Here is a 27,541-nt window from a genome sequence, read left to right as displayed (position 1 = left end):
TCCAGTTTAAAACAAGTCATCATCTTGGCTTCTTCGTCCCTCTGCAATCCAAGAGGATTTCGATCAAAATATCATCTGATCCCGGGAGAACAATCTCGTAGAGCTTCTACAAACCCTTCGACAGAGTGAAAGCAGAGGAGGCTGCAGACACTCAAAATAAACTGTGTCACATCTCTGCGCTGTTTTGTTCATTGAGGGTGAGGCTGAGCGTGGGAGGTGGGCCAGAGCGAGCATGCATGCCAAGACCGATTTCCCCCGATGCACGATGTGCTTTTTTCCTAATCACCACTGAAACGAAGTTAATAAACAAAGTATCTCACTAGAGCAACTCCCAAATATAAGGCCAACAACTTAGCTGCAGTCAAGCCCAAGGGGATGGCTGCCCTCCTTCATTAAACCAAGCATGCCCAAGGTCTGTTTTAAAGAAAACAGAAGATGGTGCATTCATCAGCAGGAAAAACAACACAACCAGAGTCTCAGGCACAAACAAACCAAGACGCCTGCATCTCAGGACAGGAAGTAACTGGAGTCAAGAACATGGAATCCAGTATTTTACATTTTACTTTCAGCTCATTCCAAAGCGATTTTACACGGTTTTAAAAAGACTTACGAGATTTATTTGTGTACTTATAAAACAGGTTTTAAAATGAAACGGTTTATAGGGCTTACTGCAGCGACGCTGCTGTCCTTAGAGGACTTACGATCTTCTTAGACATTTTGCTCGGAGCAAAGTCATTATTTCGGGATTATTGAGTCATTAGGTCATGCTTAGCCTTTCTCAGGTAACACGAGACCTGCGGTCGGAGGCTCCTTCAGCACAGAGATGGTAGCACTCCGGGCCTGTCTCAGCACACACTGATTTAAGGGAATGGATTTGCCTCTGACATGAAGTCTTTAATCCCCCCACCCTCCTGCCGAGGCACCTGCTCCCCTCCCCAGACAGGAAGTGGCCCAGAGACTAGAGTTCGGGAATACAAAGTTCACCCTCACACATGTACAGTATCCCCTCATCAGAAGGGGGAGTGTCACTTCACTAGATCAGATCAAGCGCCAGTTATCAAACTGCCAACATTCACAAACACTCCCAACCATCCCTTTCCAGAATGTTCACTTTGTTTCCACAGACTGTATAATATCCTTGGACACCTGTCCTAGATCTAATTTTACTTGTTTTTATATATATAATTTTTTTTACATTTTACTTGCCAAACTGAAGCCTCTTAGAGATGGGAACTCTCTAAGTTTGATAACCGTAAAATGATATTTTCTCAAACTGAAGCAAATGTGTGAGGCTCTAGTTGAAGAAAAAAAAAAGATCCATCCATCTGTCCTCCATAACCACTGATTCAACAGAGGATCTGAGGGAGCCTGGAGCCTCTCTCATGCAGCAGAGGGTACAAGTCAAGGGAACAAACAGGGTGGGACACCCGTCCGTCAGGGGAGCGCCCGGGTTGGGACACCCGTCCGTCAGGGGAGCGCCCGGGTTGGGACACCTGTCCATCACACGTGATATCACACTAAAAGCAGGAAGACCGCAAATCACTCAGAGAGAAATGCTTGTGTGACTCTTCCCAAGCTTAAACTCTACCTGCTTATGGATGCCTTGCAGCTCCCTCACTGGCGAGTGTACTCCGTGCACCAAGAGCTGCTACTCCGATTAGCCTGGTCACCTCCCCAGGTGCTGTATGCTTCAAAACACTACGACTGTCAGTCTCCCCTGTTTCACTTATGCTTAACAGTGCTGCAACGGGGACCACACCCTAGCCAGAAGCCACTGCAAACTGGGAAACATTACTCGACCCCTTTCCAGAACACTATGGAACATTCTGGAAAACAGCCTGTTGAGATGTACTCCCATGTGGCCACAAATACTGCTGGAACTGCAAAACTTCATCGCCAAAATAAGTAGACAGTCACAGCATAATACACAATTTTAGATAAAACATTTATTCCACAAGGGAGGTGAAGTATATATTTTATTACTTAAGTCTCCCGACTAAAAACGTTTGAATGAAAATGAATTTGATAATGACTTTAATGTATACGAAACGCACGATGAGATTCAAGCTGTAGGAACATTACGCATTTCCCCAACTCACCCTTTGCCTTCTATTAAAACAACTACTTTAAAAAAATTAGATTCCCAGTTCGGCGGACTTTACGATGCTGTCAAGTCTTTGAAGATAAAACCACAAACTCCTGCAAAATTAAATAAAAGAAAGAGAAGCTCGATGCCTTTTCAGCATCACCAAGAATTCAAAGAAAATTCTATAAAAATAAAGGCTAAGTTAATTTCTCATTTTAGATTTCTCTGAATTGTGTTTTCATAGGGGGCATACAGATAGAAGCAGAAAGTACAGGAGTAATTTTGGCAGGTAACAGTGGTTCTTCACATAACCTGCTAACAATCCATGCGGAGTTTACACAGCATTACAGTTTTATGTGGAAGCAGTGGTGGGGCTTATAGAACATAGTAATGACTTAAACGGGACTGTAAAAGTGGCTGCTGTACACATTTATATGGGGTATAACAGTGGCTGTTTACACAGCATGCTAACAAGGGCGGGACCACCGAGTATTTGCATATCATATTAACGATTTGCAGGGAATGTAACTGCGACTACTGACACAGCATAAAAAGGGTATATACACCTAGTGGTGGGTGTTCACACAAATCTGTCCTGCTTGTATACAGCCTGGGATTCTGGTTACCAGCCCTCATGCAGCAGATCCTGAAGATCCGGCCCCCAAACACATCCCTCAATATCAGAGGTAAGCGGGAGTCTGTAAGCAGCAGCTATGCGAGTCTCTCCTCGTACGTCCAGCTACGGCAGCTGAACTGGCTCCAGAGAAAGTCTGGCCTCTTCCAGGCTGGGGGGCCCAAAGCCACTCAGACAGCCTGAGAAGCAGGTCCTGGGAAAGACTGATCTCCTCAAGACCAGAGCAGCAGATTCTCGCAACTGAGACTGGTCTTAGCGGGAATCTTTGCTGAGGACAAGGTCAAACTGGAACAATTAGGCAACGCAAAAGCCCAAGAGGTCATTCCAGAGCATTGCATTCCTTTCTGAAACCCCAAACCCCAGATCATTTCTTTAAAACACATATTATCACCACACACCAAACATCCATCTCCTAGTCAGGGTTATGGGGGGGAGGGAGGGTCGATCCTATTCCAGGCAGTATAAGGAACACGACTGAGGTACAACCAGTACAGGATTCTAGTTGCGCACGCACACATCACATGATCTAAATTTAATGCAGGAAACACAAATTTCATTGCATCTGATCATGCGTCTTACATTTTGTATGATCGAGGAAGCTGAAGTCACATGGTCATGTAGTGTGACCTACATGTGTTGCAGAAATGCATGCTGGGAACACTCAGCTGCTGTTACGCAGATCCGATGGCTTAAGCGCATCACGGGCTCCATAACAGACCGATATGCAAAATCTGAATAAAAGATTTAGCTGGAAAGAAACAGTCTTCTTTACCTTTCCATTTCATACTCCATCAGTCCAGGCTTCACATGTTTCATCACCTAAGAGAGAGAGGTGACAGGAAGTTAATACTGTCACTCACAATACAGAACACAGCTGTTCTAGCTGAAATACTGAATAAACCAATAACTTGATGAACTGGAACTAGTTCTACTGTGTTCTAGCTAACGACGACTAGCTCTTACTGCCCTGGTTACTTTTCCTGTCACGGCAGAAAACACCCACACACATACAGTTAATTTATTCCTATCATTGTGGGGAGTCTCCATTCATTTGTATGGGTAAAACCCAAATCCTAGCAATTATACCCTTAACCCCCCACCCAGCCATAGCCTTCACCGTAAGTAACCAAACAAAATACAAAACGTTTGGCTATTGAAATTTTTTGATTTCATGCACAGATTTTTATTAAGTTGAGGCTTATATTGAGAGGACCTGAAAAATGTCCCCACAAACTAAAAAAATACCAGATCTTAATAGAACCACACACAAACACACACAAACACACATCTGTGTGTGCGTAATGACACTGTGAGTCTAAATACCCTGGATCACCTTGAGGAAGAAAAAAAAAGTTTTGTGTCATATTTCCTCCAGTGTAGAAGAGCAGAAAAGCTTCTCATTGCTGAAAATAAACATCCCTGCTTCAAACTGCATGTGTATTCAAACCCTTCAGAGATAATGAGCGACTCCACAATGAATCGGAGAGCCGCTAAAGTTTAGGACCAAACATAAAACTTGCCATTGGTGTTTGCCTGCTGATCTGCTGTGTGCAAGCTATAATACCCCAATATGAAACTTGTACTTAGAAATTAATTGAAAAATGGAGCCAATATGATCCTTGCAGTTTGTGAATGAAGTCTTCTTCTCCTACTGACAAAGGCCAGTTAGGCCAGTGCTGACAGCAGGTATACAGTGCAGCAGACGCTCGTCATCACACTGCGCGCTCAGGCTGCTGGGTTTTGGGATGATCGGCCTTGAATGGCTTGGTGCTTCCCCCAGAGAGATGCCCCCCCTCCTACCTCCCAGGGGTCCCGCGGTACAGGTGTAGCTCTCGGCTATTTAGTTTGCATCACCTCTATGTACCTCCCTGCAAGTAATTTATTTGTAACCATGGAAACTTAAAGAAAGCAGGTGGAAGAAAAGACATGCATTCAAACCAAAGAAACAATTTAATTTTCTATCTGAGAAGACAAGGCTGTCCGACCATCAAAAAAAATGATGAGCAGCTCTAATGACAGACAGCACTGCTATCGAGGTACAATAGCTGGTATTCACCCATCCTGCCATTGGTATTCTGCAGTCAGCAGTTCCAGGCTGAATCCCGCTACTGCACACAGCCCATCCAAAGGGGTCTAAAGATGGCTGGGGGGGGGGGGGGGGGGTTACACTGCAGCAGCAGCCGCCAAACACCCAAGTAAAATAAAATCAGGAACATTACGGGGCCTGGATCTCCGACTCGTTTTGCAGTACAATGTGAAACCCGACAGGACAGCGGTGGGCAGGAGTGAGAGAGACACGCATTCAGGCAACGCAGCCAGACTCTGCCTTTAAATTCATACATCAAGCTATGTTCAGCTTCGCCCTCATCCCCCTGCCCCCAAATGCTGAGACCACAGAGAAAACGGATGATTTTGAGAAAAGGGGGGAAGGGAGGAGAAAGAGAGAGAGAGCGAGAGCCCATGAGTCCTGCACAAGGTGTCAAGAGGCGCCCGCATGCATGACTCAGAGAGGCTCAGGTGCTGGAGACAGGAATTTAATGACGTCCCAGGAGGATCTGGGCCGAAGGTGAGCCGTACCTGTCAAGCAGCGCAGCGGCCAGTCGCCCTGACAACAAAGCTATCGGTAGCAGCCGTTCTGTGCTAGCTAACCCCCCCCCCCCCCCCAGGTTCATTCTACTCTATTCTAGTTCACATTAAAAAAACATTATGAAGGATTTAGGACTGCGAAAGTGATTTACTGGCTTTTTCCACTGTCAAAAGTCTAGATAGTGCAGGAGAGCATCAGGGAAAATATAGGACAGGTACTGGAAAGCTCTGCGTTTTTTGGCACTGTGAAGGTCTCAGCATATATTGTGTTGGCCGAACATGACATGGGAAGCCAGGGAGGATGGGGGGAAAAAACTGAGCTTCCCCATCTTATCGCCAAAGAAATAGGATGATCACATCTCCTGTTTCCACGGTAACTGATGAGGGGCCCGCCTCCTTACAGCACTGTTTAACATCCACTCAAATCCAGGCTGTTTGAATCCGCACGTTCATGCCGCCGTGAGGCCGACAGCCGCTGGTGGACAGGGAAGCCCAGCTTGACTAACCGTGACTCATTCCAACCTGCTGCTTTTAATTTTCATTTACAGAAACGAAAGCAAGACGAAAATGGATTGTGTCAAATTTTTCAGCCCTGCAAGCTGGGCTGGTGAGACGGACTTTTAAAGAGCTTTGAATAAATGTAGAGGCTGATTACTCACTGTACCATCTTCCAGACTTGGCACCATTTTGAACCTCCTCTTTCCAAGCAGCTTTGCAATAAAACTTGCCATTCGCACATTTATTTTTGACAAATTCTGAGTGTGCAAACTGCATGACACAGAAACAAATACTGAATATTGTTCAAACAAATGAGGAATCGCTGTGTCCTTCGTGGCAGGGGTTAAAGCCGGTGGAGTGAGGCAGCTTGGTGGGTGACTATCAGCGTGCAATAATCCCCCAAGTTCTGGGTGTCAAAGTCTCCTCTGCTACTCTAAGCTTCCAGAAACGACAACCTGAAAGCTACTACTGCCAGAGCTCAAAGGTCCAAAGCACCATCACCAAATGTGGCCAAACTCACCATTTAGTGAAAATCCACCAAATCTCCAGGCTGCCAGTGATACCAAGCACACAGAAAGCAGAAAGTGTGTTCATTAATGCACTGCGAAGAGGAATCTGCTCTTGTAAAATGCTACATTCCCAAAACTCAGCCTTATTGAATCATTGAGTAAAATGGCATCATCGTATTTTACCTGAAATCAGACAGATCAAAAGGGAAGGAAACGCTTCATTCCAGCAGGTTTGTTTCATAGTCGGGAGGGACAGCACAGCCAAAGCTGGTCATGAGTTTTGGTTTTAATTACCCAGCATCCAAACTCAAGCCAATTATCTGGTTCTGCATGACAGACATAAGCATTTGTGATATAGACGATGTGATTTAATGGAGATAAATTACGCTGCTTGAAATGCTGACGATGCTCATTACGCAGATACAGGGAGAAGGAAAGTTGATTAAACTCCCCCTTTTATATCTTATCTGCAGTGAGGAGCACAATCCCTCTGCACTCGCATCCTTTCCAGAGTCGGAGACGTTTAGTTAAGCACAGCGTTGACTTGTTGTTCTGCTGAATGACTCACAGCTCCCTCTGCAGGAATAAGCTGCCATTCTGAGCATGACCCGTCTCTCCCACCAGCCAGTGATCGTCCACGAGTCGTGACGCTCATGTGGTGAACCCAATAAGTAACTTTTTTTACTTTCACTTTCAGTTTCCTTTTGCTTTATAGTCACTGGGGGTGAGGTGTGTTCCCGTGGGACCCCCCCACCCCCTCCGGGGCACTGCAGGATGTAACCACCTCCGAAAGGAAATCTACATAGTCCACCAAACCGAGGCTTTTACATAAATTCGGAGGGATGGGTTGGATAAAAAAAAGATATATTGACACCAAAACGCCCATTTTATTTGGTGTCTGTTAAGCAGTGAGGAAAAGGTTCCAATAGAAACCAAATGAAAACACTTTGAGGTGCATCAGAGAGTGGATGTTACCATTACGACAATAACAACATGATATTAATGGGTATTAGACTCCCTTCTAGCCTCATTACTCCCACTGGAATCATGGAATTCAGTTCCCTAGGAAACGCCCCTTTGCTCTACACATCCACCCCACATCCAGCCCCGACAGCCACTTCACGCACCACATCCCCCAGAAACCTCTTTTTCATTATGGCTGCCGCACGACTCGCACTGCCTGGGTCACTAATGAAGTCTCCCAAAATATCTGTGGGGGACAAACACGGAGAAACATTAAAGAAACACTGATTCACCTGGAGACCCAGGGCCCTCACGACCGCTCGGCCGCCTTAGCAACAGACGCCGGCGCGGGTGGCGAGTGCTGACAGGCAACAGATGTGCCGCACCTGAAATAGCTTCCTGCCGCATCCCCGTCTAGTTCCAGGCAGCTGATGCGACGTCGCAACACCACGGCTGTTGGGCCCTTAGCGACACGCAGACATCTTCACTCATGAGGCTCTCAGCGCTCATTCAGGCTACTTTAATACGACCCCAAAAGCGCTGCTGACAGTCTGTTATTACTGCCACTCCACATGGGACTGAGCTCCCCTTAACTGTCGTCTTTGTTTAATTATCTCTTTCATTCTGCTGTCTTTATATAAAATATAGTAAATACTGGCTTAACAATACCGCATTGACTTTTTGCTGAATCTAAACTACCACAAAACAAAACTTAGCAGCAAGCTATTAAAATTCAATTCTTTTTTTCCATATTTTGATGTACAGCCTGCAATTACTTTTCCCCCGCCATGGCGAGAACATTAATCTGGATTAGTCAATTACTCAAAGCCTCCCAGGGTGCATTTCAGCTCGGCAACTCAGCACTTCCACATGGAAACTTTCTAAAACGACGCTCATGTGCCGATGACATCTGGCTTCGAGGGGAATCTCAGGGCAGACATGGATGTGACCTTCCTGCTGCTCCTCCTCATCTTACCCTTTGCCGCTTTTAGCTACATGGATGTATTTGCACACTCAGCTTTTTGGTGTCAGATATATTAAGAGGTTAACTGTGTATCCAGTCATACAGCCTGAGCAGAGAGGACAGTTTACTGAATCTCGTACTGCACCAGTTTGTTTTTGGCTACACTGACAAGGTACTCTGTGTTAGTTACATGTTTATATTCTTTGCTCCCTGGACTTTCACTCTGCTATAGAGGAGAGGACCAAAGACATCCATAATATAAAAGGAGGAACCCAGTCAGACACTGAATTATTCAGACTGGCTTGGTTAAGGAAGCAGACCGACAGCTGAAAAGTGTCCATTGAGCTAATTTCATGACACTTACTAGCAAACTTAAGGTTAATTCAGATGAAGGGTGTCGCTCGGCAGATTCTGTGATGTGTTTTTGCTAGCAGGAGGGGGGGGGTCAGGGCTGAGGGCTCTACCTCTTTGTGGGCGTCACTGGAAACGCGGTTTGTGTAGCGCAGGACCTCCAGCTCCATGTCCGTCTTAATCAGGCGACTGCAGGTGAAAGAAGAAAAACAACGTGGGACTAGGGCTGAGGCCAGAGTCTATTCCTCTCACTCTCCATTAGGCAAGCAGACCCGTCATTTCTACACATTTTATATCACATGACAATCACATGAGAGTCACATGACCTCCTCCTCCAGCCAATAAGGTGCTGTGCTGTCATTCCACTCAGCAGGTGTCCATTACGACCGACTACATGCATGACGTACAGCACCCAACAGGCCACACTCCACTCAGAAACTTTAACTCCATTAACTGGGGGAAGCAAAGTGAGGCATGTCAAAAATATACAATTAGCTACACATCATTGGATTTTTTTCTGGGACAGCATCACGTTTGGGTGTGGTTTCAACATGCATCTCATTCAATCAATCAATATCCAACACCAGAAAAGGGTACTAGCACAGGGAAATGATTTATTATCCTAAAACTTTTTTCCATAATTTTTCCCTACCCTCCACCCCTGAGACATTCTCGAGGGGAACAGTGACCCCTTTGAAAAATGTCCAATAACCCCGACACACCTGCTGCCCGACCTCATGTTGGTAAACAAGACCAAGGCAGCAGCCCAATGTGAAGTGTCCTTAATAAACAGCCCCACAAAGAACTGGTGCTGCAGCAGCCCAATGTGAAGTGTGCGTAATAAAACGTCCCAGAATGCACTGGGGTTGCAGCAGCCCAATGTGAAGTGTCCTTAATAAACAGCCCCACAAAGAACTGGTGCTGCAGCAGCCCAATGTGAAGTGTGCGTAATAAAACGTCCCAGAATGCACTGGGGTTGCAGCAGCCCAATGTGAAGTGTGCGTAATAAAAAGTCCCAGAATGCACTGGGGTTGCAGCAGCCCAATGTGAAGTGTGCGTAATAAAACGTCCCAGAATGCACTGGGGTTGCAGCAGCCAAGGGACAAGCCTGAGAGTCTGCTGCTTATGAGGAAAGATCAGCAGGGGAGGTCCTGGCCGGTTCTGGTTGCCAAACCTGTGGTGTTCGACTGTAGTTAAACAGAAGAACCAAACTACCATTTGAGGTGAACTTATGGCCCCCAACCTCAAAATGCAGGTTTGACAGACAGAGCTCAGCAGTTTAACAAAAATGCAACGAACTGTGTGGAAAATATATGTTGGGCAACAATGCGAGTGGTTTCATGCAATAAAATGATCATGTTTTGGTCCTGCACAGCTTACATCCAGGAAAGGGGGGGGGGGGTACTCATACCTTCCGAGGAATCGGAAGTTTGCGGACAAAGCGGAAATCTGCAGGGGAGCTGCATTCGCCGTGTGCAGTGTGGGCAGGTCTCAGTGTATTTTACTGGGGGCACTGATACTTAGCATCCAGCAGCGTTGGCTGCATTTGTGAAGCAGTGAGCTGGTCCTGCTGCATACTTCACACAAATTCAATAAACCGTGAGCAGTTAGGTGATGGATCCCACTGGACCCATTAACTGCCATCACTCCTACTGGATCCCAAGGCGTCACGCCGCCAAACAGTAACACCGACCCTCCCCCACTGCAGGGGAAAGCGGAGGCAGCCGGTGGTCACAGCAGAACGAAAACATCTGAAGAGGCTTTAGGACTAAATTAGCAAATTGTAATTTGGTCAGTTATTATGGTTTACCGTGTATCAATAAGGACATTTGATTTTTTTTTTTTATATCCTGAGACAAAAGAAATTTCGGGCCAATCCGGAGTGTAAATATGCCCATGGAGCACAGGGGTGAACGGGCACAGGGTGCCCGGTAAGTGAAGGGTGTTTCATGCCAATCCACCAGGGCAGCCCAGGTCACATGATCCATGAAGAATGAGCGAGAATTCTTGAGAAATTCCTGTGCCATTGGAGCAGATCAGTGACACACTTTGGACTTTTCAGACTTGAAATAAGTGGAAAAAGACCCAAACTCCATATCATATTCAGTCTTACTATATACATGTATACTATATACATATACATTGCCTTAAACCTGAGGCTTAATTAATACAAATAATATTATTAAAATTATTATTTCATATTGCTTATGTTTGCTCATAAATTAAATTGACATTTCAGAGTTTAAAAGCTTTTGAGTCTTATGCTGTCATTTTTCATGGAGTATCCTTCAACATGAAAGGCAAATATACTCCCACTGTAATCTCAATCCATCCATCCAGCGTCTAAAACTGCATATCCTTTTCAGAGTCACGGGGGTGTAATCTCAAAGAGCTAAATGCATTTGCATATAAATGTACAAAGAGCTCCCTCTCAAATTAGCCCTTGATACCACAGAAAAACGTTCCAAAGTTCCCCTGGAGATCATTTTTGACATCAAAAGTCAACAAATATCTGGAGGACTGCAAAATAAAACCATCGTTTTAGCAGCTTTGACGCCTGATCTCTGTAGATGTTCTAATGTTCGGCGTCAAAGCCACCTGACATACACAGAACCAGCTATCAACGCCGCTGGATTCCGAGTTTGACCTGGGATCCCCACATAACGAAGATCACAACGCTGATAAGGAACAAACTGCTTCACTCGGCAGCACAAAGAACACGAGGAATTCAAAGTGATCTCTACATCTTTACATCTCTATTATGAGGGCGAATGGTTCTCGCTTTCTTCTACAATGAAAGTGGAAGTTTCCCAGTAATGGAAGGAACATTTTGATGTGTTTTCATTGAGTGGGTACTGACATCTTTTCAAAGAGTGGAGATGAAAATGATTCTTTTTTGTGCTTCCCTGGTTTTCCATTACGAGCTTTACCTACCGCTGCCAGACTTGGTTATTACCTTAACAAGTCAATCTCACCCTGCTCCCCCCACCCTCTGGTGAAGCAACCCTAGTATTGCTGGTGTGGCAGGTCACCCCTGGTAAAGGCCAAAGGAGCAGGCAAGTGTGACCACATGGGTCTGGGAAATGAGATGGGGGCTCAACTGGATTCTCACTTTGATACGCATTTTGCAGACAGAGCTTACCCACTGCAGGCCCCTTACCCACTGCAGGCCCCTTACCCACTGCAGGCCCCTTACCCACTGCAGGCCCCATACCCACTGCAGGCCCCATACCCACTGCAGGCCCCATACCCACTGCAGGCCCCATACCCACTGCAGCTACGGTGGACCGTTCAGGAACCTGTATGCTCATATCTGCAGGGACATTCATGCCTCATCTTCACTCACTGGGGGCTCAGTCACATTTACGAAACACACTACTCACCATTCCACTATGACAGGGTGCAGCAGAGTGTTATTCACCTGGAATCTGAAAGGATACAGAGCAGAACACATACCATCACAACACAAAACACTGGCTTAGTGGAAAGTGGCTCCATAAAGGGATTTAACAAACAGGAACTAATGTCCCTACAGAAGAAATCATGTGAAGCTGGTCATTCAGTTAAATTAAATGTGCTTAAGACACTTGGAAATCAAACTGATTATATTTAGTATATACCCATGTAGGCTTGGAAATTGAAGAACTGCATTTCAGATTCTGGCCCAAAAATGACAGAATAACTGACTCGTTTCAAAGTGAATTTCACGTGTAGCTACTCACAAAAAATCCAAAGTGGCTGTAGATCACTACATCCAGTGCACTGCACGTTAAATCCCCAAGTATTTTTTGCAAACATTCATTAAGTTTTAAATAGCGCCTAATGCCTGTACATTTGTTACGCCGTCTCGGCGCTCAGGTCCACGCAGGGAGCGATAGAAAGATTAATAACTGAACCCCAGCTTCGGGTTGACCTATTCATCTCTGTCTCCGAGCCTCCAGAGTGGACAGCAGCCTTTGATTAAACCAGAGAATCATTATTTCCGCTGTATTTACATTTCAGACCACAGTTTGTTCTGAACCATGTAACTTTTCTCTTTCATAATAAGGTAGGTCAAGGTCTAGTCTTGCTGAATTTAGCAGAAACCAAACTTTTTGCAGGGGCGTCCATCAAAGTCTTATCCATGTTGCCGGAATGTTCCAGGAATTTCAGACACCATTAATACAAATGATGATAAACAATATCCTGCTTATGATGATAGTCTTGTTGTTCTGCTTATATATTCATGGCTAGTTGATTAATGTTTATCACAAAGGCTATTAAGGGACACCGAGTACAAGGAATAACTCTGGTGCAATCAATAAATTACTTTTCAAATATTTCTAAAAAGACAAAAGGAGAATCCAAAAAGTTGCAGAAAGAAAACTATCAGGCTGGGATTCAGTATGTAATAATTTCAAATAAATTAATTCTTACAACAGATAAAATTAATCAGCATGCGTGAACCTTTGCTGTAATTAAAATTCCGTGGGAAGCACATGCAGTTACAGCGATAAACAGTGGATCCCAGATAAACTTACTGGCTGATTCCGTCAAAGGAGGCCTCGCGGCAGATACTCCCGCTATCAGAATTCTGCCCGCGCTAGAGGGGAAACATAGCAGCCGGCTTAACATACCATATACCACACCTTCTGGAAACAAATAACGACATTTCACTCATGGACACATATACACGAGTAAACCAGACTTTGATATTTGTCATTTGAGACAGTCGTTGGGGTTATTCACTTGCCTGTAACAGAGAGGTCAGAGTATTTTGGCTCTTCAGTGTGTGTATGTATGTATTACACTTGTATAATTTTTTTCTCACACACACACACACACACATGGTAGGTAGTGGACAAAAATATACTGTTCTGCTTTTGTATTTTTATGTCAATGGCCTAATAAATTTCACCTTCAGAGCATTCTTCTTGAAAGTTTGCCAAAGTCCTACACAGTCTGTACTCACACAGTACTATTCTTCAAAAAGAGAAGTGCTTTGAGAGATGAAAATGGAAATCTATTGCCTACAAATTTCCCGCTGAGGTTGAGTGTCATTCACATCTAGTGACTGGGGAGGGTCACGGAGGCCGTTTCCTTAATCCTGGTGTTCATGAAGCCACTCGATTTCGTTTAGCAGTCTGCTTGGGGGCATTTTGGAACACGGGAACATCACAAGGGAACGCGGTCCGCGTTTTGGCCGTTTTCCCACCACGAGACGGCTGCCACACCGTAACAGATTCCCCGCCATGTTCACCGGCTGCCAACAGACACTGCGGTTTGAAAGGATTCTGCGGCTCTAAACGTAAACCCCTCCAGATGAAGGAAAAAGGGTGAAAGATGAGTCACATTATACTGCCACCGCCCAGAGCTCCGGGGCCCAGGGTTAGTGCTGCTTACACTCGCCTGTGTGTCCTGCATTGGCTTTGGGCTCCAGCAGTTTGTAAATGACAGCCCTGCCTACGTTCCAGCCTTTGGACGCTCAGAACAGCCATTACTGAGACTGGGCCATGGGGCTGCCGGATCAGTCCTGGGGTCGTTTTCAGGGTCACACTTTGCTGTGTTTAGCTTAAATCCCGCTAAGTGGCTGCCTCTCCCCGCCCACGAGCTTCCGCTGCTCTGCTTTACCAGCACACGACACTCGTCTTTGGCATTTTGGCCTGATTTCTTGAGATTCTTCCCCTGGACACATCAAACAATTCTGCAGATTCTGTGATTCTTCTACAATTAGGTGCTAATAGGCACTCAATTTTAATTGTTATTTTGTTACTTCAAATGGCACTATTACAATATGGTGTCCACCACCTGGTTATGTGTGTATATACACACAGACACTCACATGTACCGAGATGCACATAACTGGTACACAACTACACATACGCGGCATAAAGCTATACGTGCGGCAATTTCTTGTCATAGCAGCGCAAATGCGTATTTATTTTATGTGCATTCATGTTTATGAGACAAGAATTTACCGTGCATTTAAACCTTTATGCGGCTAATTCGCGTTTCTTTCGCGGTAGAAAGCTTAAATTGCACAGTGATTTCTTGTCATAACAGCACAAATGCATAGAAAATACATATTTGTGCTGCTATGACAAGTAACTGCCATGTGTATCGTTTTATACGCCGTGCATCCCAGCTTATGTATTCCTACACGGTTGATTTGAAAAGCCGGGAGATACTGAAAACAAGCTTGGGGTGAGGGTGAGGGTGGGGGTGGGGGTGTATACCAGTGTGACAGGCGGGATACGTACCAGTGTCAGAAGCACTGCTGGCGTCATGCCAGACAGAAAGGCAGCAATCTGTGGAAACAAAGGAGGGGGAGGGATGTATCAGTTCAGACACTCGCAGCGATGTAAGTGAGTGGCTCACATGGGCCGGCAGTGTGATAGCGCCCCCTCCCTGCGGGCACAGAGCATCACAGGGCCGGGCGTTATTACCGCGGCACGCCCCAGATGTCGTACTAGCACCGGTGCACCCCACGTAGCCATCGGGGGCCGGGCGTCATTACCGCGGTGCGCCCCAGATGTCGTACCAGCGCCGGTGCACCCCACGTAGCCATCGGGGGCCGGGCGTCATTACCGCGGCGCGCCCCAGATGTCGTACCAGCGCCGGTGCACCCCACGTAGCCATCGGGGGCCCGGGGTTATTACCGCGGTGCGCCCCAGATGTCGGACCAGCAGCGGTGCACCCCACATAGCCATCGGGGGCCGGGCGTCATTACCGCGGCGCGCCCCAGATGTCGTACCAGCGCCAGTGTACGCAGCATAACCATTGCGGCTTAGGCTTAGGGACGAGGCTCCCGGTCTCAGCACCTCATTCCGAATCCCCCATAAGTGCTCACCAATGGCTCAGGACACAGAGAGCAAAGCAGGTCAGGATGCCAGTCCATCAGAAGGCAGACACGCTCACAAGTACATATTAAGGAAAACTGTTAACCTAAAAGACACCTTTGGACCATGGTAGGAGACCTTGGAACCACCCATGCATCCCACACCAACTAAAAAATTTACTTGAAAAATGGGGGGGGGGGGGGGGCAGTGAACATCATCGATATGAAAACAGACGTTGCCGAGTGTGAAACAGGACTTGACTGGCCATAGCTACATTCAAGACACGCTTAAACATGTGAGCCCATTTGGGTAATACAAACCTCACAGATAGAATGACTCCAACTACTGACAACCGCTGAAAAGCAAATGAAGAAGAGGCAAAACGGCAGCATTCTTTGAACCTGTGAAGGTGCCAGACAGATATCGAATGTTCTGGTCGGTCCATTTTTTTAAGGAACTCTCCCATCTTTCTTGCGAAATGCGGTTGGACATCTTGAACACAGTTGGGTACAGACAAATGATCCAATTAGATACCAGCTGTAGAACACACCTAATACCCAAACTTCCTCTAGCATATTTAAGACAGAAAGATTGAGCTAGTATCGCACTGTTTGCCCTTCCCTGTCTCATACAGAACAAATAAACCACTGTTACCTGATTGTTAAGGTTCCTCTGTGTCTGAGAAGCTGTTTCTTCAATCCACCACAGAGGATACTGTTGTAGCTCTCCTCATGCGCTACTGCAAAAATGAGCCATTTCTAATTTATGTAGCTAACTAATTAAAGCACCATCTGCACTATTTACATTTCTTTTCCCGACAGCTCATTCCAAAAAAATTTTTTAAATGTGGCACAAATTCACGAACCCTGCAGTTTGTAAGAACCATCTCAGGTCTCCCACTTAAAAGCCTGGTGGACCTCCTCTCTTTTCAGGTAGCGGTTTTTCTGCTAAGCGGTTATGGAGGGAGGCTTCAAGCACCAAGCGGCTATACAGGGAATCCTTACTGCGTCTGTGCTAAACGTTCTGCAGCAGGTCAGGTAGCCCAGGAAGCAAGCAGGTGATACCCAATTTCAGGGAGGTGCATCAGGAAGGTGCACTATAAATATATCCAAAAAAAACACAATTGCTATTTCTGGTGAGGACATTCAGATAACTAACTTTCACATAACTAACTACACTGCTTTGCTATAGCTAAAAGCTCAACTTCTGAAACCAGTGAAGCCAGGCTGAGGGGTGTAGGCCGCCGCCCCCCCCCCCCCCCGCACTCCCAGAGACAGCAGTCTGCATCATCCTAACGGATCAGTCAAATTAAAGACAGAGCATGTTCCCCAGCTCCCTGTCAATTAAGCAGGATTAACGAGAGGCAGGACTGAGATAAAGCCATCGAGAGATCAGCTGCAGGATCAGGAATTATCTAGTCTTTATCTGCTACTGATATCTCAGCCGTACTAGTAAAGCTAGTAGCTTATTACAGATTTCACAGAGATGCACAGAAGAATCTTTCTTTTTAATTAAACCGTTTAGTACAGTATATGTATATAAAATGTCAAGGTAATGAGTAGAGTTCTTACTTTTACTCTCAACCTGAAGAGTTTCCGTTTGAGATGTCCGACCTATCTGCCATATAAATAAGCCACTTAACCGCAAACAAACAGAACAGAAACACATAATAAATGCTGAGTGGGGGGAGGGGGTGGAGGGGAGCAGTCAGTGATCAGGACCTATAAAAGATTAACACCAAAACAGCCATGCAACAAACACACATTGATCATTTTTTAATGACATTCTCATCACAAAGAGGAGCCTGACACCCGGTGAGCTCACAGACCAGCTCGCCTCCTCATCTGCATATGACATACGACTCGTAACACCTGAGCATGCAAGGGAAAGGAAAGAGGGGGGAAAAGAAAATGTGAGCCCCACCCTAAAAGGTACAAAAAATAAGCGTCAAAAATAAAAGATTTTGTTTTCCTACAATTACAACTTAGGAACTCTGCAGAAACCCGTAGATCATGTGTGCAACACAACGACTTTCCTTTACAGACTTATAAAAACGTGTTTGGGGAGGGATGGGAGATCGATATGGCATGAATGTCAACTCCAGAAAGACAAGTCATTAGCAGTGCTGGAATTTCCCCGTGGGAGTACGACACTCTTCCCCGTACGAAGAATGCAGCTTCGCACCCCCCTTATGGAGAGAGCCGAATCGGGAGCCGTAATCGGAAACGAATACACGTCCTCCGAATCCGTGTCACCTTCGCATCACTATGAATATCGTCAGGAAAGTTAAACAGATTCCTCTGCCACTGCCAAGACTCTAAGAAGACAAACAGCCGTATGCCGTCATGATGTTAACACCTTGGAAATATTATTATATCCGACTCAATGCATTATGACCCGAGGCTTAGAAATATGCAGCCTGGGGTTTGAGAAAATGCGCAACAATGATTCACACGTCAGCACAGACAGCAGCCTCATGGGTAAACAGCCGCGTCCTTAAATACATTTTGTCCTCAAGGAAAAAAATCTTGACAACCCCAAGTGCAGCGCACTTTAAAACTTAGCATTTTTTTGATATTCAAAAGGTAAAAAAAAATAAATAAAAATACTTCTCAGGTCGCTGAGAAAAAGCTGGCGAAAAAAAATGTTTAAATATGAAGCGATGATTTCATGGCGAAAAGTATAAAGAAAGGTTGTTTTGACACAGTTTCTACTCTGTTACTTACTATTACCGCTGTTTCAGCACCAGGCACCAGTTCTACAATGACAGCACACAATCCTGCCAAAGAAACCTGCATCCAGCACTTAACCATTATCCACTTCATTAAATTATATAGCCAGACACTTCTCAGCGGCAGCTCCGTTTTAAGACCCTCATCAGCGGTACAGGAGAGTCGACCCTCCCATTTGCAGGGGATTGCTGCGATTATGTGACACAGCATCTCATACCATCAAGGCGTGAGCTCATCTTTTCCCATCACCTGCAGGCCAGCGACCCCGAGATCACCAGCCCAGGAGGGCAGGTATTTCACCAATGACTACTACGTCAAAAAAAGGAAACTCCCATAGACCTCAGGGGGTTTGCAAGCCTGTCTCAGACAGCAATGGCCATAACACAGGGAACCACTCCAGATCAGATGCCAGCCCTAGAACAGGGGTTCTTACCCTGGGGTTCATGGATCTCCCAAGGGGTCCATCACTGGGTCTTGGGGGTCCATGATGGTCAGATTAAAAATGAACAATTATCCTCACTGTATTCTATATAAGCTTGCTTGACTGGATACAAAATATGACATTGACATGCATGTTAGCTTGTCAAAGACAACTCCACAATTTCATTTTCTTATTGAAGCCAAACAACAACAAATGTTCATTTCAGTGAGAAGCTTGAGTAAAATTTGCATTTAGTTTAAATTGCATTGAATTTTTGCACGGATTGGCCATTAATTTCGCAAGAAAAAAAAAAGAGTGAGAAACAAGTTTATTTATTCATGCTTTGTGCATGTCATGCACTGTAGGAGCGCAGGAGTGGCTCAATATGGTATATTCATTGTATGCAAAATTGAGTTTGTGTGTAAATAAATTCAGCAGGGAGTCCATAGCTTTCACCAGATTCAAAAAGGGGTCCATGGAAAAGGTTAAGAACCACTGCACTAGAGGGTAGAATTGATAGGTTCACTGCAGCACGGACAGCAAAATAATAATAATAAAAAAACACTGCATCCACTAGGGGGCACTGGTTTCCCTTGCTGGCCATTGTGAGGCATATTAGTCAAGGTGTTGCTAGGGGGCTGCCTGGACTATTTTTATTGTTATCTTGGCTGAGCATTTTTTGTGTATTTTGAGATTTCTTTGCTGTTTTTGGGATTTAGACAAACATTTTTTCCCAAAATACTGATCTAGGACTTGAGTTTGGGTACTTCAGCCACACTGGTGAGTACTTGGGCTGACCATACTGTAGCTCATTGTCTCCGGTCCAGACTTTCGATGGTAGCTTCACAGGGACCCCTGTTGGGCATTTAGTACTTTTAAACTTGTGGCACTGAGAACAGAAGTTTGTAAAAACTGCCCTAATTGCATTTCCTTGGACCACTGGAGGAAACCTGAAAAAATCCACACAATACATCTTGAAAATGCACAATGGGTAGGGCGGGATTCAAGCACACACACTGGGGGGGTTAAGCAATGGGGGTCAGCTCAAAATGAAATAAACCTACATCTACCTGCTTTTAATATATTGCAGTTCTCAACAGTACACAGTAATAAAACTACCACAACTTAATTAGTACTTTATTAATAAAATTTACAGCAATACATTACTACCACAAGAACATAAACATTAAACTTTTTGTCAGATCAAAGTGGGCACCCTGACCCCAGCTTAACTGGGACCAATAAGAGGATTCCCAAAAGTAGCGTTATCAAACAGGTATGTCTGAGTCGTAAAAGCAAGGGAGGTCTGCACGACAGATTTCAGCTCAGCCGTACATCCTCCACAGGTCTGCCTGGACATTGGCCGTTACCATAGTAAGAGGAGGGGGGGGGGGGGAACCTTCTTCAGTGCTGTATTGTGCCAGAGAGTTTGAGCAATGCCAAGCCCACAGGGGTGCAATGACGCTTTAACGTAGCCGTTATAACTAAGAGCAGCGGCCAAGCAAAAGGTTGAGTGTCGGAGACTTAAGCTGCATCCTGCATCAATCCTCCACATCACTCTCCTCCACTGCAGCTCCATTCGAACAGCTGTGCTGTCTAAAGCAACTGTATCATTTTCCAATACTGCATACGTCACTACACATCAGCTCACAGCTTTTCTCCTTGCCCACACCCAGCATTACCTTCTTATTGGGGTTGCTTATCTATTTAATAATACAATCTTCACTGCTACCCATGATTGCAGCCATATATTTCACGTGGGTCACTCTGGATTAAGTAACTTTGCCACCCACCAGGAAGCAGAACTGTGCGTATTGGTATCATCATAGTCACAGATTAGAGGCTGTGTCAGTTACACATTCATAATCTCTCACCACCAGTTAAACAGCTACCTGTGCATCAGTTTTGTTGAGCTGAATTTGATGATCCTTGTGAAGAACAACACAGGAGTAGGTTCTGACACTGCTGAATAAAAGCTTTTTCACATTTTTTTTTACAAAAGGAATGTTGATCTTAGGTCTTAAGTGTTCTAAAAGACCAAGCCATTTAATAATAATAATTAAAAAAAAAACAGGACCATGAGCAGACTGGCAACACCGTTTCTTCCATCACCATAATATTTCAGATGGTGCCAAATATTCCCTTTATCAAGAAACGGTTTTGTCCATCAATTCACTTCATGAATTCCCCCCTTGGCTGTGATTGATTTTTCTAAAATAAACAGCTTTACGAGTTATGAGCAAAGAGATGAAGATCCTCAGCTTATCCTGCCTGTGTGTGCTTTGCCTTTCGGAGCGGGTGCCACATGCTCTTCGGGAGAGTGCCCAACGCCCCCGAGAGCCACAGCGAACAGGAGCTTTACTGAACTCGAACGCCACGCAATGGACTTTCTGCCGTGACACATTTCAGGCTTGTGGGGAGAGGTCTCCATAAACCCAAGGCAGAAGCGACAGAACAAGAATGGGTTGAACAGAGCCATTTATAAATAAAAGCAGAAGTAAAACAGAAAGGTTGTGGCCCTTTAAAACACAACAAAATTGCAGACCTACCAAAACAGTAAGAAACCTTAAATGTACTTACTGCAGTTAAGCCTGATGCTACACAAAATCACATACGAACCAAAACAACTGTATAGAAGCAAGACTTGGGACTCCCTTCCCTAGTCATCTACCTTGAGGACTGGACACCTTCCCAAGACTCCCAGAACTCTTCATGACGGCAGCTGGAGTTTCCGTTAACCAGTCTGGGCTTGTTATCCCAATTGAACTGCATTAATTAGAGGGTTCTTGCAGGGGGCTGGTGACAGTAAAAGCCCCTCCCCCTTTGGCACCTGCGGAACTCCTCAGGGGTTCACAATACAGAAAAGTCTGCTATAAAACCTATCCATCCATACACTGCATTATTGGGGGGGCGGGGGGGGGGGGGGGGGTGGGCGTGAAGCAGATAACAGAGGGCTGCCATAAAGCCCGAGGGAGATGATATTAAAACAAAAAAACGTGTTAAAATACCTAAAAATTCCACAACGACTGCCAGGATTTTATCCAACGCAAATGCAAGTAAGCCAAGTAATAATGCAGAAGTTACTGCCGCAAACAGAAGGACTGAACAACTGGTTTTTCCCCCATGAGGGAGCGTTCTCCCTAATGCTCTCTCACATGACGAGCCATGAGGCTTTGGCTCTGCTCCAGAGCGGGAGCCGTCAGAAATCAGCGTCAGAGGGTGGCTCACGTCTCACCATCCACCATCAAGTCAGTTATGCCATAACCGAGCAAACGAAAGCTTTACATAGGAAAATTTTGCACAGTATGTATAATTTTTCCATCTTCCAAGCAGAGAATTTAAGTTAAAATTTAAGTAGGGAAAGCTAATAGCTTTACACTGTAGATATTTGCCCAGCGATACCTAGAGTAGACAATGTAAAATGACATACTTCATGTTCACACAGTCTATATAGCCTTGTACATTTCCAGAATTAGCATTATCAATTGTAAGACAAAAATGCTTCTTGGCTAAAGTAAGCCTAGCTTCAGCTAGGTCACATTAATGTAGGCAAAGCGTTGCACACAATTTGCGTTTCATCTTCATTTTCTGTTGTGCAGAAATAGAGAACTGAGAGAGATGAGGCCTAAACTGCTCAGTGAATTTACCCAGGCAACAGCTGACATTCAACTCAATTTTGTTAGAGAGCAATCATCATCTGGGCGACAAAGCAAACACACACTTACGTCGGTGGTGTATTGCACTTCATCCACCCCATACTTCTGCTTGAAGTGCTCTGGAGGATGGATCCTGTCAACAACACAGACAAAAGGCTCTTCAGCACTTCCTTAAGGTCAGTCACGTTAATCAGTCCTAGGTCTGAAAAGGCTGGCAGCCTGAATGCAGCTTGCCTGGATTTAAAACCCAGATATAAAGGTCACTCCTCATGCAGAAATGGGACAGAGAATACATTCACATCGATTCCTTTTGAATGGTCATAGATACAATCTTGGTATTTTTGTACTCCTCCATTTTCCATAACCGCTTCTCCTATTCAGGGTCACAGGGGTTCCGGAGCCTATTCCAGAAGCTATTGGCACAAGGCAGGGAATAACCCAGGATGTGGCGCCCACCCATCGCAGGGCACAAGCACCTTTCACACCTACAGACAGTCTGGCAACTCCAATTCACCATAGCACTTTTTTGGGACTGTGGGGGGAAACCGGACACCCCAGAGGAAAGCCCATGACAACCAGTGAAGATCATTTGTTCATTTAAAAAGTAACAAGTAAAAATATTGATTAAAAATAAAATTACATTAAAAAAAACCACAGTGATAAACTGTTGTTTCACTTTACATTATTTATTCCCCAAGCCACACACGCTGTACCAGGGGTGTAAATGGTAAACAAAACTCACGGTTGATGTCATTTTTAAGATTTTCTTGAAGATGATCGATCGATGGGCAAATGATAATAAAAATACAAGCTGCGGGCCGGTACTTTGACACTCCTGGGCTAGACCCTTTGCCAGCAGGGCTCCGAGTTCAGCCCGGCCCAGACGCTGATGGCTCCACGTGTGTGAGTGCGTGCGTGCATCTGTGCGTGCGTGTGTGTGTGTGCGTGCGTGCGTGCGTGCGTGCGTGCGTGCGTGCATCTGTGTGCGTGCGTGCGTGTGTGTGCGAGTGCGTGCGTGCATCTGTGCATGCGTGTGTGTGCGTGCGTGCATCTGTGCATGCGTGTGTGTGCGTGCGTGCATCTGTGCATGCGTGTGTGTGCATGTGTGTGTGAGTGCGTGCGTGCATCTGTGCATGTGTGTGAGTGTGTGCGTGCATCTGTGCGTGTGTGTGTGTGCGCATGTGTGTGTGAGTGCGTGCATCTGTGCGTGCGTGTGCATCTGTGCGTGCGTGTGCATCTGTGCGTGCGTGTGCATCTGTGCGTGCGTGTGTGCGTGCGTGCGTGTGCACCTGTGTGTGCGTGTGTGAGTGCGTGTATGCGTGAGTGCATGCGTGCATCTGTGCATGTGTGCATGTGTGTGCGAGTGCGCGCGTGCATCTGTGCGTGCGCGCGCGTGTATGTGTGCGCGCTCATGTGGAGATAGAGGTGCTTCTTGAGCACTGTCACATGAGTGTGTATTTATAGGTATTTTAATTTTACACAGCCAATGTAAAAAAATTAATTATTGTGTACGAGGCACAAGAGCCTTCGTGATTAAAATATTTGAAAGATTAAGACCTTCGACTTATGACTAGCCTATTTATAAAAATTCAGACAAAAGATGTCAAATATGCGAGGAGGTTAACTAAAAAACCCTATCACCAGCTATAATTTAGCACATTGATTTACAAAATCAAATTCAGATCCTGTCAAATACTCAGGCCAAACCATCACTCGGGGACTGAAGCTGGAATTACATCCTGAAATCAGCAAATATTGCTGAAATATGCAGTGCTGTCCATGGCTAAGCCTGAATGGAGACCAACGACGCATTAGAAAGTGCCACCCTTCAGGAAGCATACAAGATACATTTCCTCATATTCAAAATTATGGGACAGGAGTCAAAAAACCAGGCAAGTCATGTCACTACATGGAAGTGTTAAAAGGGACATACTTTCCCATCCAGGTGGCATAGCTCTCAGGCAGCTTAGGGACAAAGAGGATGGACCTCCCTGTGTCGACATCAATGGCTCCATAGCAGTCAGCTTCAGTCACTCCAAAAGCCCAATGGAAGAAGGACTCCTGGAGTCACATGCAAAACATACGTACAGTAACGGCAAATACAGAACTGCAGAGCTAATTATTGAAAACCAAAGACTGCATCCTACTGGACAGCAAAGCTGAAGGAAGTGTTAACCAGTAAAGGGAGCAGGTGCTTATTTATACAGCTGGGTGCTACCTGAAGGACGTTATGTTGAGTCCCAGGATCAAGGTCATTGGAATTGGAATCTGCAGCATTATTTTTTACATTTCTTACCGGACGCCCCAAAAAAGCCAGTCAGAATATCTATTAATAGCAGAGTATGACACTGAGAGACGGATTAAAGGTGGAAATAAGTGACTAGAGTACGGTACCTGTCTGAAGAGGATGTCCGAATCAGTGCAGTACCTCTGGGTCTGCTCGCCCCCCTGCAGGACCACCACGGACTTGGGGAGCAGGCCCTCCTTGGCTTTCAGGCCCTGGCAGAGACGGCGCCGGTTCTCGGCGAACAGGGCCGCCGACACTCTCAGCGTCTTCTTCCCCAGCCAGAAGACGGGTCTGCAGAGAGAGGGAGGACAGCCGTCTGACCATGGTGATGCCAGCTGTGAATACGAGCAAACCATATGAGGGGCAACCAGACCTGGGGGGCGCAGTCACCTCAAAACAACACTGGTCACATGTCTCAAATGTTATATCATATGATTCGTCCTCCCACATATTTAGGGCTGAGTAGTACATCAGTATCTTTTCAAATGAGATAGTATATGTATTTTTGCGTTATATTAAAATCAATAGCAACATGTTATGATGCATTACTGATTCACTAATTGCGTTAACACATGATACCCAAATGAGTATAAGCAAACAGTATGAGCAAATATTTAAAAATATTTTGAGAGCCTTTTACCTGTTTAAAATGTACATTTTTTTCATTCCTAATGATTCCCCTTTTATTCTGAGAGTAGCGTCATAAACTGCTGAGTCTCATACTGGAGTGAAACACCCTTATGATGTAGCTGTGCTCTTTGACCCATGCAACGCTAGTATAAGTATTATTCGTGTCTTTATTTAAAGAGTTCTGTTTAAAATAAAAATAAACATTTCAATACTGAATAGTTGCAGCTGTATATTTGCAAACAGGGGAGGAAACCCTGCAGCTGCATTTCATTTTCACCATTTTAATAAAGGTGTTTGTGACATTTCACACATATTGCTATTCTGCAGAAAAATACAGGAATATGATTTTTGGGCCATACTGTCCAGCCGTGTTTGTTTTAATATTCCTCTTTAGATAATGGACCCCCATCAACAACCCTCTCATTTGTGGTTTTCTTCTTAACTTGGAGCGTACGACACATTGTAGATTTTTTTATTTTTAAAAAAGTTATTACATGCAAAGTTAATAATACATGCAACTGCTGAATTACTTTGAATATTTAGCATTACAGAAACTACCAGAAAGTCTGATAAAAGTAGCAATTTGCTTGACTAGTGTAACTGTTAGAACTGATGAAAAAAAAGCAGCTAATGGAAATGACACCCAGTCAAAAAAGACCTTTAACAGCCAATAAATCAGAAAAAGCCACTTTTCTCATTTTAAAAGTGGTTTATAGAAAATGTCAGCTGAAAAACTAAGTTATAAGTGAGCCATCATATCTGCCTGATAAGTAATAAGCCAAAGTTTAAAGATATTTCTTCCCTGAACTCTTTCAAAGTGCAAGTAAAACTAACAAGTCAGCTTACACGCTGTAATGGTTTTTTCCCCTTCCTTCCAGACAGTTCAAAGTTTGAATTTAACTACACAAGAATCTCAGTTATGGTTTGACCACGTAATACGGTTATGGAATACAACTAGCACGTGGGGAAAAAACTGCAGGTCTGCATTAAATGCTTTATTGTTAAAGATAACCTGCATTTATAATGGCTATGAAGCACTTTATCAACAGTTACATATAACCACCTACATCTATGTGATCAAAGATCACATCTTTATAAATTATACCCAAAAGTAACTCGCGGTTTAAAACACACACAAATGTAAAATTATGTATCGTTGTCATAAGTTGACGGATAATAACGAAAAAAGTCATTAACTGTACAAGATTGCTACAGTGTTTGCATCACTAACTTAAAACTCAAGTTATCCCAGAACGCTGTGCAAGTCAGAACTTTCATTAGCTTTTGATCGCCATTAAATGTAGTGCTATTACTTGCATTGTAAATTGATTTAAATATTAATAAAAATTATAAACAAAAGCAGAAGCACAGAAAGAACACTGGGTGACTGAAATCATATAACACGTAAATCTAATCTTTATTAACATTCAGTAACATTCACAAAATGGAGTAGCGCTGCATTTTTTGATGTGAAAATAGATATACATGTTGTTCAAACAACCCAGACCTTTAGATCTAACGCAAAGCGATATGATAATCTTAAAAATGCCGTTTGTTTACGTTAATGACATCAAAAGCATTGATTTTGCGTGTCTTAATCTATTTAAGACAGGCCGGTAATGTTTGCATAAAGTCATTAATGTCCGTAAAATGCGCGACACATAACACGTAAATATTAAAGGAAAAGACAAGTTAAAACTTACTCCGGGCGTGTAGACATGCTGCTCACGAGATACTCTTGGATCACGTGACCCGAGGTTGCTTGGTCAGCTGATTTTTAAAGCTTTTCCTGACTTCCGGGGCGAAATACTGCAACAGCCAATAGGGACGCGCGCTACCATTCGCTCGCGGATTAACCTTTACGTTATCTGCTTGTCTGTTTAAAAAATAAGTTATTCTAATTTAAACTAATTTCGTTACCTGACGAACGTTTTCACTAGACAGAAATGTTTTGGGAGCTAAAGATTGTCTGAAATGTCCGACATTTCGCTTTGTTTCATGCCGACATTTAGTTCTCTGTACGTGCATATTTACGATTCTTTGATTCCCCTCTTTACGCTCAGCCCCGTATTCGCGTTTTTGAAAACCAAAATATGGATATCCTACCAGATATTATTGTTGTTGTTAGCAACCAATTGAAAATCATTGGCCATCTTGTCGTACTAGTCATAGTAGCGGGGCGGCATGGTGGTGCAGTGATTAGCACTGTCGCTTCACACCTCTGGGACCCTGGTTCGAGTCCCTCTGGGTCCCGAGTTTCTCTATTCAATATAAAAGAACAGTGTTTGTGTCTCAGTGATTGTGGATCAAGAACAGTGATTGTAATTAAAAGTACAAAAATTCAGCATTGGACCAAGGTGGTTGTATGCGTGGTCTGGAGAGTGGAATAGCCGTTGTTGCATCTAT

General features: G+C 44.6%; 1 protein-coding gene across 1 annotated transcript in view; it reads right to left on the bottom strand.

Annotated features, from left to right (window-relative positions):
• The window catches only part of pepd (peptidase D), a 42,301-nt gene extending 15,306 nt beyond the window's left edge, over window positions 1-26,995 (bottom strand). Inside the window, exons 1-9 of the mRNA XM_049031025.1 lie at window positions 26,839-26,995; window positions 24,613-24,796; window positions 24,152-24,279; window positions 22,288-22,351; window positions 14,831-14,878; window positions 13,112-13,173; window positions 11,975-12,019; window positions 8,705-8,780; window positions 3,493-3,539 (exon numbers count right to left, since the gene is read on the bottom strand). Coding sequence (XP_048886982.1) covers window positions 3,493-3,539; window positions 8,705-8,780; window positions 11,975-12,019; window positions 13,112-13,173; window positions 14,831-14,878; window positions 22,288-22,351; window positions 24,152-24,279; window positions 24,613-24,796; window positions 26,839-26,855 — 671 coding nt within the window. The 5' untranslated portion in view covers window positions 26,856-26,995. The remainder of the gene's footprint in view (window positions 1-3,492; window positions 3,540-8,704; window positions 8,781-11,974; window positions 12,020-13,111; window positions 13,174-14,830; window positions 14,879-22,287; window positions 22,352-24,151; window positions 24,280-24,612; window positions 24,797-26,838) is intronic.
• Between the last annotated feature and the right edge of the window lie 546 nt (window positions 26,996-27,541).

The sequence above is a fragment of the Brienomyrus brachyistius genome, chromosome 11, assembly GCF_023856365.1.
Source record: "Brienomyrus brachyistius isolate T26 chromosome 11, BBRACH_0.4, whole genome shotgun sequence".
Classification (NCBI taxonomy): Eukaryota; Metazoa; Chordata; class Actinopteri; order Osteoglossiformes; family Mormyridae; genus Brienomyrus; species Brienomyrus brachyistius.
Note: the sequence above shows the minus strand (reverse complement) of the source record. Positions and strands in the feature narration are given on the sequence as shown.